Genomic DNA, 13,173 nt, shown 5'->3' with positions numbered 1-13,173 from the left:
GGGAACGATATGGGCTGGGCGAGGCGCGGTCCGGCGAGTGGATGAGGGGAGCAAGCCCGCACCGTGGAGGGCGTGGTGGGAATGGGAGGGGTCTTGCTCTTAGCCTGGCGTTTGGGATTTGGAAGGGCGCCTTTGCAGGGTATGCCTCTCACCACCTGACTTCTACGCTATCCTCACACGAGAGATTATTCGCTGACATTGAGAGGAGAAAGAGATAGAAAGGGTGGCTGGATTTTACTCCTCCACCCGATGGCTACCTCGGTTTTAAGATACCCAGAATGAAACAAACCAGGTCTCATACAGCAACGGTCTATATTCTTTGCCTGCGTCCCTCCTTACGCGAACACCTTCTTTAGCAGAATCTCCGCGAAGGTGTCCCGGACGGGCGACTCGAGCATCCTATTGATCCTGTTGCCCTTCCGTACGCTGAGCCAGCCCATCGTGTCGCCAGGGACCTCATCCACCGTGACGCTGACGGCGTCCATAGGATCCGCCGGGTGCGTCTGCACCGCTGTGCCCGCTTCGCCGGGCTTGGCCCGGATCCGCCTGTCAATGATGTGCATGCCCCGGGTCCACTGCCCGCACGTCTCGATGCGGATGTCCTGGGGCTTGGCCACCGTCTTCCAGCCGGGGTCGTCGCGCGACAGCATGTACCAGACGCAGAGGGGGTCGTGCAGCGACAGGCCGGCCCCGCTGCCGTCGCCGAGCATCGAGTCGATCTTGTTGAAAGTCCCGTTCATGAAGGTGTCGGTCCACTGGGCGAGCGGGCTGCCGGCCTCCTTGAGTGGCTGGACCACTTCGTTGAAGGCGCGCCGCCTGAGCTCGTGCGGGGTGGTGATGTCGAGTGGGAAGAGCGTCAGCTTCAGCTGGCGGGACAGCTTGGCGGGGTAAGGCGGCAGGAAGGATTTGCCATGGATTGTGGGCGGCATGGTTGACGAGGGGATGAGCGACGTCAGGGCGAAGACGCGAGCAGCCGCGACCGCGTCGGCGAGACAGTTGAACTCGGCGCACGGGCTGACGTTGCCTTCGACCTCGACCGCTCCTCCCATGACGACGAGCTCTTTGACGCGCAGGAAGGTCTCCGGGTCCTCAGACGCCGCCAGGGCTACGTTGGTCAGTGGGCCGATGGCCACAATGGTGACGGTGCTCTCCGGCTCCTCCCTTAGGATCCGAAGCATCTCCTTGTGCGCAGGGGTCCTGCTCGGGGTAAAGTATCTCGAGTACGAGGGTGGTTCGGAGGACACGCTCGGCCCATCGGGGGCCTCTTCGAACAGGTTGCGCCAGGTGTCGGCTGGGGACAGATGCGGATGCTGATTGTCACTGGTCAGGAAGTTTCCGGGGAGAGACGGGTGTCGCCGGGCTTACCGCATCATGGACGCCGTGCAGACCATCAGAACCATCTGGGCCTGTCAGCCTCGCATCCTCAAGCAAAGCAGCTGCGGCGTGACCTTACGGAAGTGATCCTGTACTAGTTTCTCGTCCTCGAGGGCGTGCTCGGCGCCGACAGCCACGATGGGCTTGTAGGCGTTCAAGGCACCGTATGCGGGCTTTCCGGTGGCCTCCCGCCAGGCCATCTCCTTCTCCAGCACGTGGAACAAGGCCACGACATTCCGGAGGCACCTGAACGACATGGAAGGCGTCAGACAAGGCGGGACACAGACTGTGATGCGCAGGCAAGGAGAGCGAGATTATATCAGATCGCACCTCTGCAGTGGAACGTTGCCGTAGGTAACCGAGATCATGACCACCTCGAGCTCCTCGGGCGAGGCGCTGAGGGCCAGCAGCAGGGCCAAGACATCGTCAACCCCTATGCCCAGCAGTGTTAGTGGCGAACTCGGGGATCTGAGATCTGACAAGGGAGACTCGGAACGGACCTGGGTCGGTATCGATAATAATGCGGTTCTTGGGCGCCATCATGGCTGCAAAGTGCGGGGCTCACGAGGGGCACGTTTTGTGTCTTTTGAGCCGAGCAAGGAACGAAGAGCTGAGCGGGCCCTGGGAATGAGGCGGGAGGGTCTTGGAGTCGCAACTGAACCGCTGAGGGCTCGTCAACTTCGTTCACGCTCCCAAACGCTGTGGTTTTGCTCCGTTCCCCGTCGGACAGGTTATGTGCTGTGTATTGTGTAGGCAGGCAAGGGGTGGTGGAATCAACTTATCAAGAGACCCCGAAACAGAAACTTGCCCCACCATCCCGCGTTCCCCACGGAAACGTCGCCGGGCAGTCCCATGGGTGGAGCTGGTCTTGTGAGGTTCAGTTGGCTTGCAGGACATGTTCCGGACATTTTGAGTGCCGCTTATCCATAGGGACACCCGTGATCAAGACGGAGCGGAGACGATAAAGATTCAGAGAGCGGAATTATGCGCTGCCATTTTGCACTTACTGTGTATACAGATTGCTGGGTAGCAATACGAAGTGTGGTGCTTGAGAGACGATTCCACTGAAACGGCATGAATATACCGTGCGAGTCCACGGATCTGTATTGCAGTGCAGTCACTTTCAGAGTGTGAATATGCGCTCAGAGGACGGACCAAAACCGCTTTTACTCATTGGCAAGTGGAATTGAGGTCTTCACTACGTGTAGGCATCATCTTCTGGCCGGATTTATCTTTACTTGCACTCTCTGAGGACCCAGTGGTTACGAGGCAGAGTTGCATCCAATTCGTGAGCCAAGAACCTTGACTGGGGTTGCCGCACATGGAGCGCCTGCCGAACCCCTGTCGCGGCAACTTTTCCGTGAGATTAGCTGGGACTAGCGAATGGGGAACACCAGAAGAGGAACCGACCTTCTGAACACCTTGCAACTGGGCTGTTCGCGACCCTCGACTGCTTCACCTTCATCACGCAACCCCTTTTTCTCTCTCCCATCATTGACCTGCACTTGCGCACTGCGGCGCATTCTCTGTACCTTTCACATCCTATCCTGCAACCGGAAGCCGGAAGATTTCACCTGCAGTCGGTCGGCGACCGCTCGGTTCGCGAATCCAAGCTCCGTGCCCTCACCCCGGACCTTGTGCAACCTGCTAGTCAATCAGGACGATACCGATCTGCCATCCAGTTCGGGCCCCTGCATTTGAGCTTTTGCTCACGCCGCGATCATCCATCTCGATTGACCGTGCTGCGCGCTCGTCATTGGCGGGGTCCGTCGCGTCCTCGCTCTCCGAGCTCCGACCCGCAAATTCGCAACACCTCCCTTTCTTCTTCTCCCCGAGCTGCCGGTGGCCCCCCTCAACTTCGCCATGGGTGCCTCGGTTTCTACTTTGGTCGGGTGGACCGTCGTTATCGGGTGCATTTATATTGTCGGTTTTGGCCTGCCCGGGAAGCAAAAGGCCCGTGACGCCGTACGAGGCGCCTCGCAGCGGCAGCGTCTCGAGGACAAGCAGAACAATCAGAACCGCAAGGATCCCAAAGACAAGGCGAAGCGCCAGAGGGGAGAGGCCTACAGCAAGGATGCAGACGAGGCAAGCAAGACAGCCCAGCTGAAGGCACGGACGGCCAAGCCAGCGGCCCCCAGCCAGCCCGTCAACTATAGCTCCGATGACGGCGTCGACAACCGGGAGTTCGCCCGGCAGTTGGCCAGCGTGAAGCAGGGCACCAACCTTAACGCGCTCAAGAAGAGCGACGAGAAGCGACAGAAATCGGTGAAGCAGTCGCGCGCTCAGGTCATCGAGGAAACGCCCAACGATAGCAAGGTCTCCGCCCCCTCCTCGACTGCCGGTGTTGACGCCGACGACGACGAGTCTTCGGTCGCCTCCCCCGAATTCAAGGCCGTCAACGCTGGTGACGTCAGCGACATGCTCGAGCCCAAGGCTGCCGGGCCTTCGGTTCTCCGCCTGACAGACACCGACAAGGTCAAGCCCAAGAAGGAAAAGAAGGCCAAGGCGCCCGAGAAGGTCGAGACCAAGAAGCAGCGTCAGAACCGCCAGAAGGCCGAGGCTGCCAAGGCCCTCCGCGAGGAAACGGAGAAGCAGAGGAAGATTGATATGGAGGCGCAGAGGAGACAGGCCCGCATCGCAGAGGGCCGGCCCGCCAAGGACGGCTCCGCCTTCATGGCGGCCCAGAAGCAGCAGTCTGCGTGGGACGGTGTCAATGGCAGCTCCAGCAGCAACGCCACAACTGGCGGCTTCCTCCCCGTGCAGCCTCTGGATACGTTTGACACCAGCAGCTACACGGACGTGTCGGTGCCCAAGAGCGCCACCCCCGTGCAGAGCAACCCCGCCGACAGCTGGATTGCCACCCTGCCCTCGGAGGAGGAGCAAATGGAGATGCTCCGGGATGAGGAGGCATGGAACACGGTGACGACCAAGAAGCCGAGCAAGAAGAAGAGGGAGGCTGCGGCTGAGAGCCCCATCGACTCGGAGCCCACCGTCGTGCAGCCACAACCTACCACGAAGCCCCGCGCGGCAAGCAACGGTAGCGGCGCTGCGGCCCCCGCTGGCCCTGCTGCTAACAAGACCACCGGCAAGACCGCCAAGCCGTTCTCGCAGCAGTCCTCCTTTGCGGCTCTGAGCACGAACGACAACGAGACCGAGGAGAATGAGTGGGAGGTCTAACCTGCTGCGCCCCCCGCGCAGGTGATTGCCGTTGCAGAAGCCCGCTGCCTCCCTCCCCTGCCCACTCCCATCATGCTACCTTGCACCTCTTATTCCTCGATTGGACACCACCTACGGCTGGCTGGGTTTGGTCCTTGTCGGGCGCACGCTTCGCCCCTTTCAGCCACGTACTATAACGGAGACATTTTCTTTCGGAGGGCAAGGCAAGGAGTTCGTGTATGTATATCACAAGCCGGGAAAAGTACCTCGGGACGTCGGCTTTTTGAGCTTTCGATTCTATTTCATTTTACTTCCTGTCAGCTCTTCAAAAACTGTGTATGCTTTTTTGGACCTTCATTTTTTTTTTCTGCCGTCGCCATATGGTGGTGACATTGTTGGGGTTTCATTCGGCCCTAGAAAAGAACACCAGGTGCTTCGTATGGAACGGAGAGAGGTTGTCCGTGGGCAGGCGATGGGAATGCCGTGGATAGGACGACACCAGAGAGAGAACGGAGACGCTTTGTCGGCCGTCAAGCAGCGGAAGGAAGGGGTCCAGAGACCAGCGACGGCAAGGAGGACAGATGGGGTTTCCGTGACCACTTGTCTTAGAAGGCATGATCGCGTTGGCTTTTGAGGGGGAGAGCTGGTCATTGCGGGCTTTACCTCCCCCAGGATTACAGATAGCCGAGACTTCTGAGCAGAATCGAGCGGTTGGTCAAGGACTTGAACGTTCTCCTTCTTTTCATTCGTGTCTTGTTGGCGTCTCTCTTCGTGTGCAGTGGCAGTGGCGTGAGCGACACAGCCAAGCACAGCCAGCAGCATTACGTTCGTTAAATATGCATCTCTGCTGCCGCCTTGTCAACTCGCCGCCAGATTGGCGCTTTCGAATCCAGGTGGCGGCTGCCGAGACCACAGGACGGATGCGCAAGGCGCAGCAACAACGTGGCGACAGGGGGAAGGGGTTCTACACTAGTGCACGCAGGCGAGAGAATACCAACACGCCCTTCAGCCTGGTCTCCGGAGTACGCAAAGGCATTGTGATATCTGCACCCTTTCCTTTCGCTGTCTAAGTGTTCCCTGCCGTGTCTCAGCTGACTCAGCCAGCGGATAGTTACTGCGTATTCCGTACTCTGTAAGCAAAGTGCTGGCGTTGGTTTCGAATCTGAAGCGGCGATCGATGGTCGGGTTGCTCTGATCGGCCAATGCATCTCGTTTCAACGTGCCGCTGCGCCTGGATCCGGCATGTTCTCAAACCAGCGCCGCCGATTTGTGCTTGGACTCAACCAAGGTATTTGCACTAACTGAACACGCGCACCCCCCTCAGCTTGCGTTGTGTTGAGTTTGTGATAATCATCGAACCAACAGCCGGCCCACGTGTCTCGAAACGGGCGTTTCGATCAAGCGCTAGGTAATCTTAGCGCCTCAACGCCACCGACGTGGGGGAGCACTGTTGGGATGCAGGAACTTCTGGAAGGTTGAACCAATCTACGGAATACACTAGTGTAGTGTACGTGCGGATTAACAGTTCATACGGAAGAGACAGCGCGGGTTCCGTATTGTACCGTACCTAACCGACATCATAACGACCACGCTGTCGCTTAAACCGCCCTCCCACCTCACCTCAATAAAGGGGTTCCCGGTTCCCCGCGCTTGCTGCAGGACCGGCCGATGCAACCGGGACACTGGGCCCTGCAATCGAGTTTGGACGCTTATCCTTTCCCAGACGGGCAGTCCCGTCCCGCAGCGCTTTGGAGCGCTGTTCCTGGGTTGCGAAAACCGACAATTGTCAAACCAGGCGCCTGCGCTTACGCATGAACTGGATAGGGAAGAAGCACACACAGCGCTTACTGTGTACTCCGCTCTTTGCACGGGGTGGGTAACGAACGTCAGTCCGAGTTGCGGCTGGATCGTCAAGCGTGGGGCCTGTGTGGTCGGACGGGGAAATTCAGACGAGGGGCTGGCGGGTGGATGGACGGACCCCTGCGCCCTCCCTCTCCCTGCCAAGCTGTTCGTCCCTGCCGACTCCACGGCGCTGCGCCTGCTGGTGGGCGATGTTGTGCTTCCCCCTTGGACTAGTGTAAGGAACTTGAAATGAGGCGTCGCTTTGTGTACTGTCAATCCGTATCAACCTCCCAGCCCACCCCCCTCGTGCGGGTTTTCCTTGGACGCCAACGCCTTTCGCTGTGTTTGATCAATTCTCGGCCACTTTTGCGCAGTTTGTGCTGACGCTCTGTTGTCCTTCGTTCCATTTCACTTTCCTCTCCATTCCTACTAACGAAGTACACCATATCGCCTCCTCTCATATCGAATTTCCGCGTTCGGCTTGCATTCCACAGTTCTCAAACGGCCCGGTTTCCCAGCGAAGCGGATGCTGGGTACTTACGCCCGGTTGCTCCGTTGTCTCGCACTCGCACACCTTGGTTCCGGCTTCCCGAGTCCTCGAGTATCCTACCCATTACGCCTGTGAACTGCTTTGCATATGCGCGCTACTGAGGGGTAGAGACATCTGCGTTCCGGACTACCGTAAGACGTGTCTGTGTTGACGTCCTAGTTCCGCACTCCGCACACGGCTTGCACGCCCTCGCTCTCGACGCCCCCGCCCCGACGCAGGAATCCAGTCGGCGCTTCTGTCTATTTTTACCTTGACTGTGGCTGCCCGCCACCATCGACATCTGAGTATTCAACCCGCCGATCTTTTGCTGCCGAATAGCCCACCGTGTGGCGCCCTGGCTGTGAACGTTGCTGTGGTGGCGCAGACTTGACCAGCAGCATACACTACCCTCGTTGGACCCGTCCTTGGCAGCCGCCCACACTCAATTACCTTCCGGACGCAGTTTCCCAAATGTCCTTGCGGTAGATCAACGGCCTCGGAGAGAAGCGAACCGCGCAGCCGAGAAAGGCGGCGACGAGAGCCGGACATGTCGTTCCTTGTCGCCGTCCAGTCCGCCATCTTCTACTTCCTCGCCTGCACACCATGCCACGAATTCCATCACCAGCACAAAACGCGGCAGCATGCCAAGAGGGAGAGGCAGAGGAAGGAGCGCATCGTCATGGAGCAGCCCCACCTATACCGACATCCGGATCCGTTCCACACCAACCCTTACTGGGACGAGGAGATCCGAATGGGGCCGAGTCTGCCCAAGAAGAGGAGAGGGAGTGAAGGGATCGCCAAGAGCCTCAGCCAGCGGCGTCTGACCGCGGCGAGCCGCGACGGCCGCCCGAGCATCGGAACCGGGAGCAGCGTGGTGGTCAGCATGTCCGAGCTGGGATCGATCGCCAGCCCGAGACCGTCCACCAGCCCAGCCAATGCCCAGGGCCTGGCGAGCGCCCCGACCGTGGTTCCCGAGGAGGAACCGACGAGTCCAGCGCTCAGCAAGACAGCATCCATATCCACCAATGCCGACTGGAACCTGAAACGGTACCAACGCGAGGACGAGGAGTTGTGGGGCCACGAGTCGGCGTGGTCGGGCCGCCACAAGCTGATGGACGCCATCAAGCACGCCGGCACGACGGCCGGTCGCTACATGGAGTCGAAGCTGGGGCTGGAAAAGCAGATCACGGACGAGGACCGGTACAACTTTTACTTCACACCCAGGAACCCGCCCGTCAACGACTACCACCCGCCGGTCGTCAGCAGCAGGCCCGCGCACAAGGATGCCCTCCGCTGGATGCTCCAGCCGCCACCGCCGGCGAAGGTCATGGAGGGCAAGGTGCCCGTCTCGAGGAGCGCGAGCACCATGAGCGCGGCGTCTAGGAGAACCGTCTCCACCCGGGACGGAGGATCGCTGGGGAGGTTGGTGGGCGAGAAGGCCGTCGAGGCTAGGATACGAAGGGGTGAGACGCCCTTGGATGACGCGCGGCGATCGACGCCGTCGCTGCAGAAGTCGAGGTCGCGAGTCTCGACGGCGGCGAGGACCAGGAGCCGGCGCACGACGGCAACAAGCAGCTCTGCTACCGAGTCCGAGGAGGAAACCGATGAGATGAGCAGCAGAAAAAGACGGGTGAACCACCGGCCGCCCGGGGTGGAGGAGTCGGAAGACGAAGACGAGGGGATATACTTGTCCAAGAGCCCCAACACGCTGAGCAACGCCTCGTTATCGACCCATGCCGCTCAGAAGCCGAGGTTGCCCACTATTCTTAGCTCGGGGCACGACGACAGAGCATCGTCCAGCGTGGACAGCAGCGACACCGCACACCCGCTGCGCGATATCACTAACACGAGCTCCACACCCGACCTCGACAAGCTGGCTCAGCCAGCCATACCTGTCGGCCCCGACGTGACGGTGCATTCTTAGTTTTCCGGAACCAGTCTCCGTTCTCACACGTTTTCCTATCTGTCCTCTCGGTTCATTGTGTTTCACTTTCTTTTTCCTCGCAGCATGGGACCCGGCGCAGCATGTTGATACGGCAAAGCAACTCGCATTGAAAGGGGCTTGGGCTTAGGCTTGGGAGTCGGGTGGTTGGGCGCGGCGTTCGGAGCGGCTGTATCCGCAAAAATGGGAGGGCGCCTTGTGTCATTTCAGACAGCATGATCATTCCCTCTGTCCTTCTCAACCTGCTTCTTTGTTTTCCCAATCGGCTTAGCACTCGGGCCCGAATTGTCATACAACCTGAGATGCCTGCTGTGTGTTCCACCACACGGGGCTCCATCAGTATCAACAACGAAACAGAAGACTTCCTTACCGTGATGGACCGTAACCGGGTGTTGAAAACTGAACTCCCTTCCGTACCGTAAGCCAACGCTATCATGCCTCTGGAGGCCCCCGCGGCTGCCCTGCTGCTACAAGTGCAACCCGCCGTCGGCATCATCCTCCCCCTCCTCCTCGTCCCCTCCCAAACCCCGCAGCTGCTCCTCCATCCTCCGCCTCAGCTCCTCATCCGTAAGCGACCCCCCGGGACCCCGCCCGGGCCTCGACCCAGCCACAGCATCGAAGTGCAGCCCCCCGTCCCGGATCACACCCGTCTGGAACGTCCCGTCCGTCCACGCCGCGTGCCGCTGTCCCTCGCGGCCCCCCGCACCACCACCACCATTACCTTCTCCTCCTCTTCCTCCTCCACCCTCCGCCGTAGCCGACGCGCCATTCACCTGAACCCCATTCACCACCCCCCCATCGCCATTGACCACCGGCTCCTCTCCCTCCTCCTCCTCCTCCTCCTCCTCCGCCGCCTCGGCCGCCACCTCGGCGCTCACGTCGGCATCGCCGTCGTCCCGCACCGCCCCCGCGCCCGCCCCCTGGAACTCGGCCCAGCTCAGCCCGCGGCTCTCCACCTCGGCCCGCACCAGCCGGATGCGCTCCTGCATGCGCGCGATCACCTCCTCGTTCTCGCGGATCGCCTCGGCGCAGTCCGGGTCTGGTGTGAGCTGTTGGGCTTGTTGTCGTTGTTGCTGTGGTTGTTGTTGTTGTTGTTGGGCACTTGGTTCTGTTGTCGTTGTTGTAGTAGTTGTTGTTGCTGCTGCTGCTGCTGCTGCTTCTGCTGAGGAGAAGGCGGTCGCGGTCCCCTCGGCGTAGGGTCGCAGCTGCTCGTTGGAGTAGTCCAGATGGGCGATGCTGTTGCGCAGCTCGAGCAGTTTGAGGTGGAGGGACGAGAGCGGCAGGTCTTTGAGCGCGGCGGCGAAGCGGGCCGGGGTTATGGGGACGGAGTCGGCTGACATTTTTTTTCTTTTCACCTCCCCTTGTTTCGCTCGGGATATCCTTGGGATGCTTTGGTTCCTGATATATGGTGGCGGTCACGGCGGTCTTGGGACGGTTGTGAGTCGCCGCAGGGTGAGGTTCGGATAGCGGGATGGTTGGCGTGGTCGATGTATGAATTGAACAGATTTGCTTGGAGTTGCTGTTGACGAGATTTATCGCAGTTGGGGAGGATGCCTCGAATGGTCGGCGGATAAGCGAGGACGGCGCATTAAGTACCGTCACGACCGATTTTTGTCAACGCAAGCTCGGGAGCTGCCTGTTGCTGTTGAGGTTCGAGATGGCGGGGACCCCGGCAAGCGGGACCCCGCCCCGCTGTGGGAACTTGTTCTTCTCTCCATCCAATGGCGCTGCAGCCCCTTGCCTGCCGGGTGTCCGCCATGCCGGGAAATTTAGCTTAGAAATTTCGCGGCTTTCGCAGTCGCGCGATGGCAGCAACCGGTCTTCATCCCTTTGGTTCTTCAGCGGCCAGCGCATGGACGGCTAGAACCGAGGCGGCGCAACTGCGGGCGCCATATTCGCGACCATGAACACGTGCAGCCTGGGCGTCGGTGCGTTGCGGTGCAGCGTCCAGGCGGCTGCCCGTCCCCTCGCCCTCTCGCGACCGACACCGACACTGTGCGCCAGGCCGATCCCAGCTTCCCGCCTTTCGAGTCGCTGCTGTTCGTCCTGGCCATCACCACAGCGACAGCTCCCACAACAGCGGCGAGCAGGATGGGGCCGAAAAGCAGCACCACCGTCGCCCCTGTTAAGCCACTTCCGACCCACTTGTCTTCCGCAGTGGCCCGGCATACGCACATTCATCGGCGGCCAGACAGTCATCACAAAATATGTCGACCTCCCACCAACCTATACAGACCGAGAAGGTTTACCGTTTGCCAAGCGTGACCTGTCTGCGGACGAGGTGGTTGCCATATTCGGGCCGCACATCAGCACGACTGCCGCAAACCAACTCTTACGGATCCTCCACGGGCGCCGCGTCGCCGGCACGCTTGACGACCCGGCCCTGCGGGTCAACACCATGGTCTTTTCCGCCGAACACCAAAAGCGCGCCCTCGAATATCTCCGCAGCCGCGTCCCCGTGGACGAGATCGCAAACGCGGGTCTCCGGGCCGAGGACGAACTGGCTGCGCTGGAGAACGGTGCCGCCGGGGATGAGGGAGGACAATCGGAACAGCCAGGCAGCGGGCCGGGGTACGGGACAAGACTGAAGCTCTACCGCGAGACGGACAGCAAGCCCGCGGCGAAGGACAGCAAGCCCGCGGCGAAGGAGAGCGTTTACGGACCGAGCGCGCTGGACGCCATCCGGGCGCAGAAGAAGGCGCAATGGGAGGCGGAGCTCGAGCGGCGGGAGGCAGAGCGGAAGAAGCGGGAAGAGGAAGAGCGCCACGGCGTGGCGGGGCCGCTGCAGGTTGCGGACAAGCCGCCGGTGCGGCAGCTGAGCCCCAAGATGCAGGAGTACATGCGCAAGGGACAGTCGGATCTCAAGGAGCCGCCCAAGATGAAGAAGTGGCAGCGCCTCCTGCCGTCGGCCGCCTTCGTCGTCGCCGTGTGCGGGCTCTGCCTGGCATTCGCCGTTGTTTACCGGCCGCCGAAGCGGGCGGACCGGCTGTTCCCCGACATCCCTCCGGCGGCTGCGACGGTGGGCGCGCTCATGCTGGCCAACCTGATAGGCTGGGCCCTCTGGAAGATCCCGCCGATCTGGGGTTTTCTCAACCGGCACTTTATTATCGTCGCGGCCACGCCCAGGGCACCGATGATGCTCAGCGCCGTCTTCTCGCACGTGTCGCTGCTCCATCTGCTGCAGAACATGGTGATCCTCTGGTTCCTCGGCGTGCGCCTGCACGACGACATTGGGAGGGGCCCCTTCTTAGCGACCTACTTCGCATCTGGCGCGGTCGGCTCGCTTGGGATGCTGACATGGGCGGTGCTGAGGAACCGGCTCGACTTGTGTTCCCTGGGGGCGTCCGGGGCGGTGTACGGGGTGGGTGCGGCGTACTTCTGGCTGCACCGGTTTGAATACTTCAAGATCTTTGGCCTCCCGCCGCCGCCGAGCGAGGGCATCCAGGGACTTGCGCTCCTGGCGCTGGCGGCCGGCCTGAACCTCAGCGGCTACTTCACGGCCGCGCGCTTCAAGGTGGACATTACGTCTCATCTGGTGGGCATGGTCGCCGGCATCGTTGCTGCGTATCTGTTGGAGAGGACACGGCCGGCCAACCAGCAGCAGAGCGCTCGCGCCACACACCGAGACTCCCTAGCAAAGGCACCATCGGCGGCGAAAGCGTAGTTGTGCCTCGGGAGGTGGCGTGCACTGCCCTGCGACTCCGGCTCGGCGAAATCGGCCTTGAACATTGCAGGTAAAATACCTATAACTAACTACCTGTGGGGACAGACATAGAAGGCGTCCGGAGACTAGATCACTGCGATTGGCGATAACTGCTATGTACATATAGTGTAAAGGTGTAACAACTCTGTATCCCAAAGACTGACAGTGCCCTTTTCCGCGAGGGTCGCTTTGTTTACCGTAACCGGGCGCGCTAACGAGTGTCTTCCGGAAGTCGCGCGGAACAACCAGGAGCCCACGTTTTTTCTGGGGAACTAGTGTAGCCTTTGCCGACTAGCCGGTCTTGGCTTAGTGTAGAGCTATGTAATCCGTATACGTGTAGTGTACTCTAGGCCCACTTCCAACTAACCAGCAGCCAGGGACAGGCTTGGCGGGCTCTGGGCATGACGCAAGATCGCTGCCGTCTCTGCCGTCTGCGCCCCTGTGATCTCCCGAGACGCGCAGGGGTGTCCGCTGGACCTCTGTGCCTCCGTGAGCAACGCGGCAGGCCTCCAACCATCAAGTATGGCGATCGCAACTTGTCGCCGCGAGAAATCTGCAACCGGCCCGGGCCAGGGGAAGCAACGTGATCGAGCCTGATGTGGCGACCACCGACGATTGACATTTCCC

At 60.6% G+C, this 13,173-nt stretch overlaps 5 protein-coding genes across 5 annotated transcripts; 3 read left to right on the top strand and 2 right to left on the bottom strand.

Annotated features, from left to right (window-relative positions):
* Nucleotides 1-178: 178 nt before the first annotated feature.
* THITE_55699 (uncharacterized protein) lies at nt 179-2,084 on the bottom strand. Its single transcript, XM_003652176.1, has 5 exons — nt 1,875-2,084; nt 1,705-1,807; nt 1,454-1,620; nt 1,366-1,400; nt 179-1,310 (listed from the first exon to the last, which is right to left on the bottom strand). The coding sequence occupies exons 1-5, from the start codon at nt 1,915-1,917 to the stop codon at nt 336-338; spliced, it is 1,323 nt and encodes a 440-aa protein (XP_003652224.1). The 5' UTR covers nt 1,918-2,084; the 3' UTR covers nt 179-335.
* A 790-nt stretch (nt 2,085-2,874) lies between these two features.
* THITE_126073 (uncharacterized protein) lies at nt 2,875-5,251 on the top strand. The gene has a single exon (XM_003652175.1). The coding sequence runs from the start codon at nt 3,238-3,240 to the stop codon at nt 4,549-4,551; it is 1,314 nt and encodes a 437-aa protein (XP_003652223.1). The 5' UTR covers nt 2,875-3,237; the 3' UTR covers nt 4,552-5,251.
* Nucleotides 5,252-6,991: 1,740 nt separating this feature from the next.
* On the top strand, nt 6,992-9,217 carry THITE_2065711 (uncharacterized protein). The gene has a single exon (XM_003652174.1). The coding sequence runs from the start codon at nt 7,449-7,451 to the stop codon at nt 8,823-8,825; it is 1,377 nt and encodes a 458-aa protein (XP_003652222.1). The 5' UTR covers nt 6,992-7,448; the 3' UTR covers nt 8,826-9,217.
* Nucleotides 9,218-9,310: 93 nt separating this feature from the next.
* On the bottom strand, nt 9,311-10,183 carry THITE_2043399 (uncharacterized protein; the record flags this gene model as incomplete). Its single annotated transcript, XM_003652173.1, has 3 exons — nt 9,311-9,532; nt 9,653-9,882; nt 9,946-10,183. 3 exons carry the CDS (start codon nt 10,181-10,183, stop codon nt 9,311-9,313), a joined length of 690 nt encoding a protein of 229 aa, XP_003652221.1.
* A 563-nt stretch (nt 10,184-10,746) lies between these two features.
* THITE_2048425 (uncharacterized protein) lies at nt 10,747-12,507 on the top strand (the record flags this gene model as incomplete). Its single annotated transcript, XM_003652172.1, has 1 exon — nt 10,747-12,507. One exon carries the CDS (start codon nt 10,747-10,749, stop codon nt 12,505-12,507), a length of 1,761 nt encoding a protein of 586 aa, XP_003652220.1.
* Nucleotides 12,508-13,173: the final 666 nt, after the last annotated feature.

This window comes from Thermothielavioides terrestris, chromosome 2, assembly GCF_000226115.1.
Source record: "Thermothielavioides terrestris NRRL 8126 chromosome 2, complete sequence".
NCBI classification, from domain to species: domain Eukaryota; kingdom Fungi; phylum Ascomycota; class Sordariomycetes; order Sordariales; family Chaetomiaceae; genus Thermothielavioides; species Thermothielavioides terrestris.
Note: the sequence above shows the minus strand (reverse complement) of the source record. Positions and strands in the feature narration are given on the sequence as shown.

Excerpts from the sequence above, each read along its gene's own strand:
- THITE_2065711 (XM_003652174.1), top strand. The coding sequence starts at position 7,449 with ATGTCGTTCCTTGTCGCCGTCCAGTCCGCCATCTTCTACTTCCTCGCC.
- THITE_126073 (XM_003652175.1), top strand. The coding sequence starts at position 3,238 with ATGGGTGCCTCGGTTTCTACTTTGGTCGGGTGGACCGTCGTTATCGGG.
- THITE_55699 (XM_003652176.1), bottom strand. The coding sequence starts at position 1,917 with ATGATGGCGCCCAAGAACCGCATTATTATCGATACCGACCCAG. Across the intron at positions 1,808-1,874 it reads TATTATCGATACCGACCCAG|GGGTTGACGATGTCTTGGCC; the intron begins GTCCGTTCCGAG and ends TGCTGGGCATAG. Across the intron at positions 1,621-1,704 it reads GGCAACGTTCCACTGCAGAG|GTGCCTCCGGAATGTCGTGG; the intron begins GTGCGATCTGAT and ends CATGTCGTTCAG.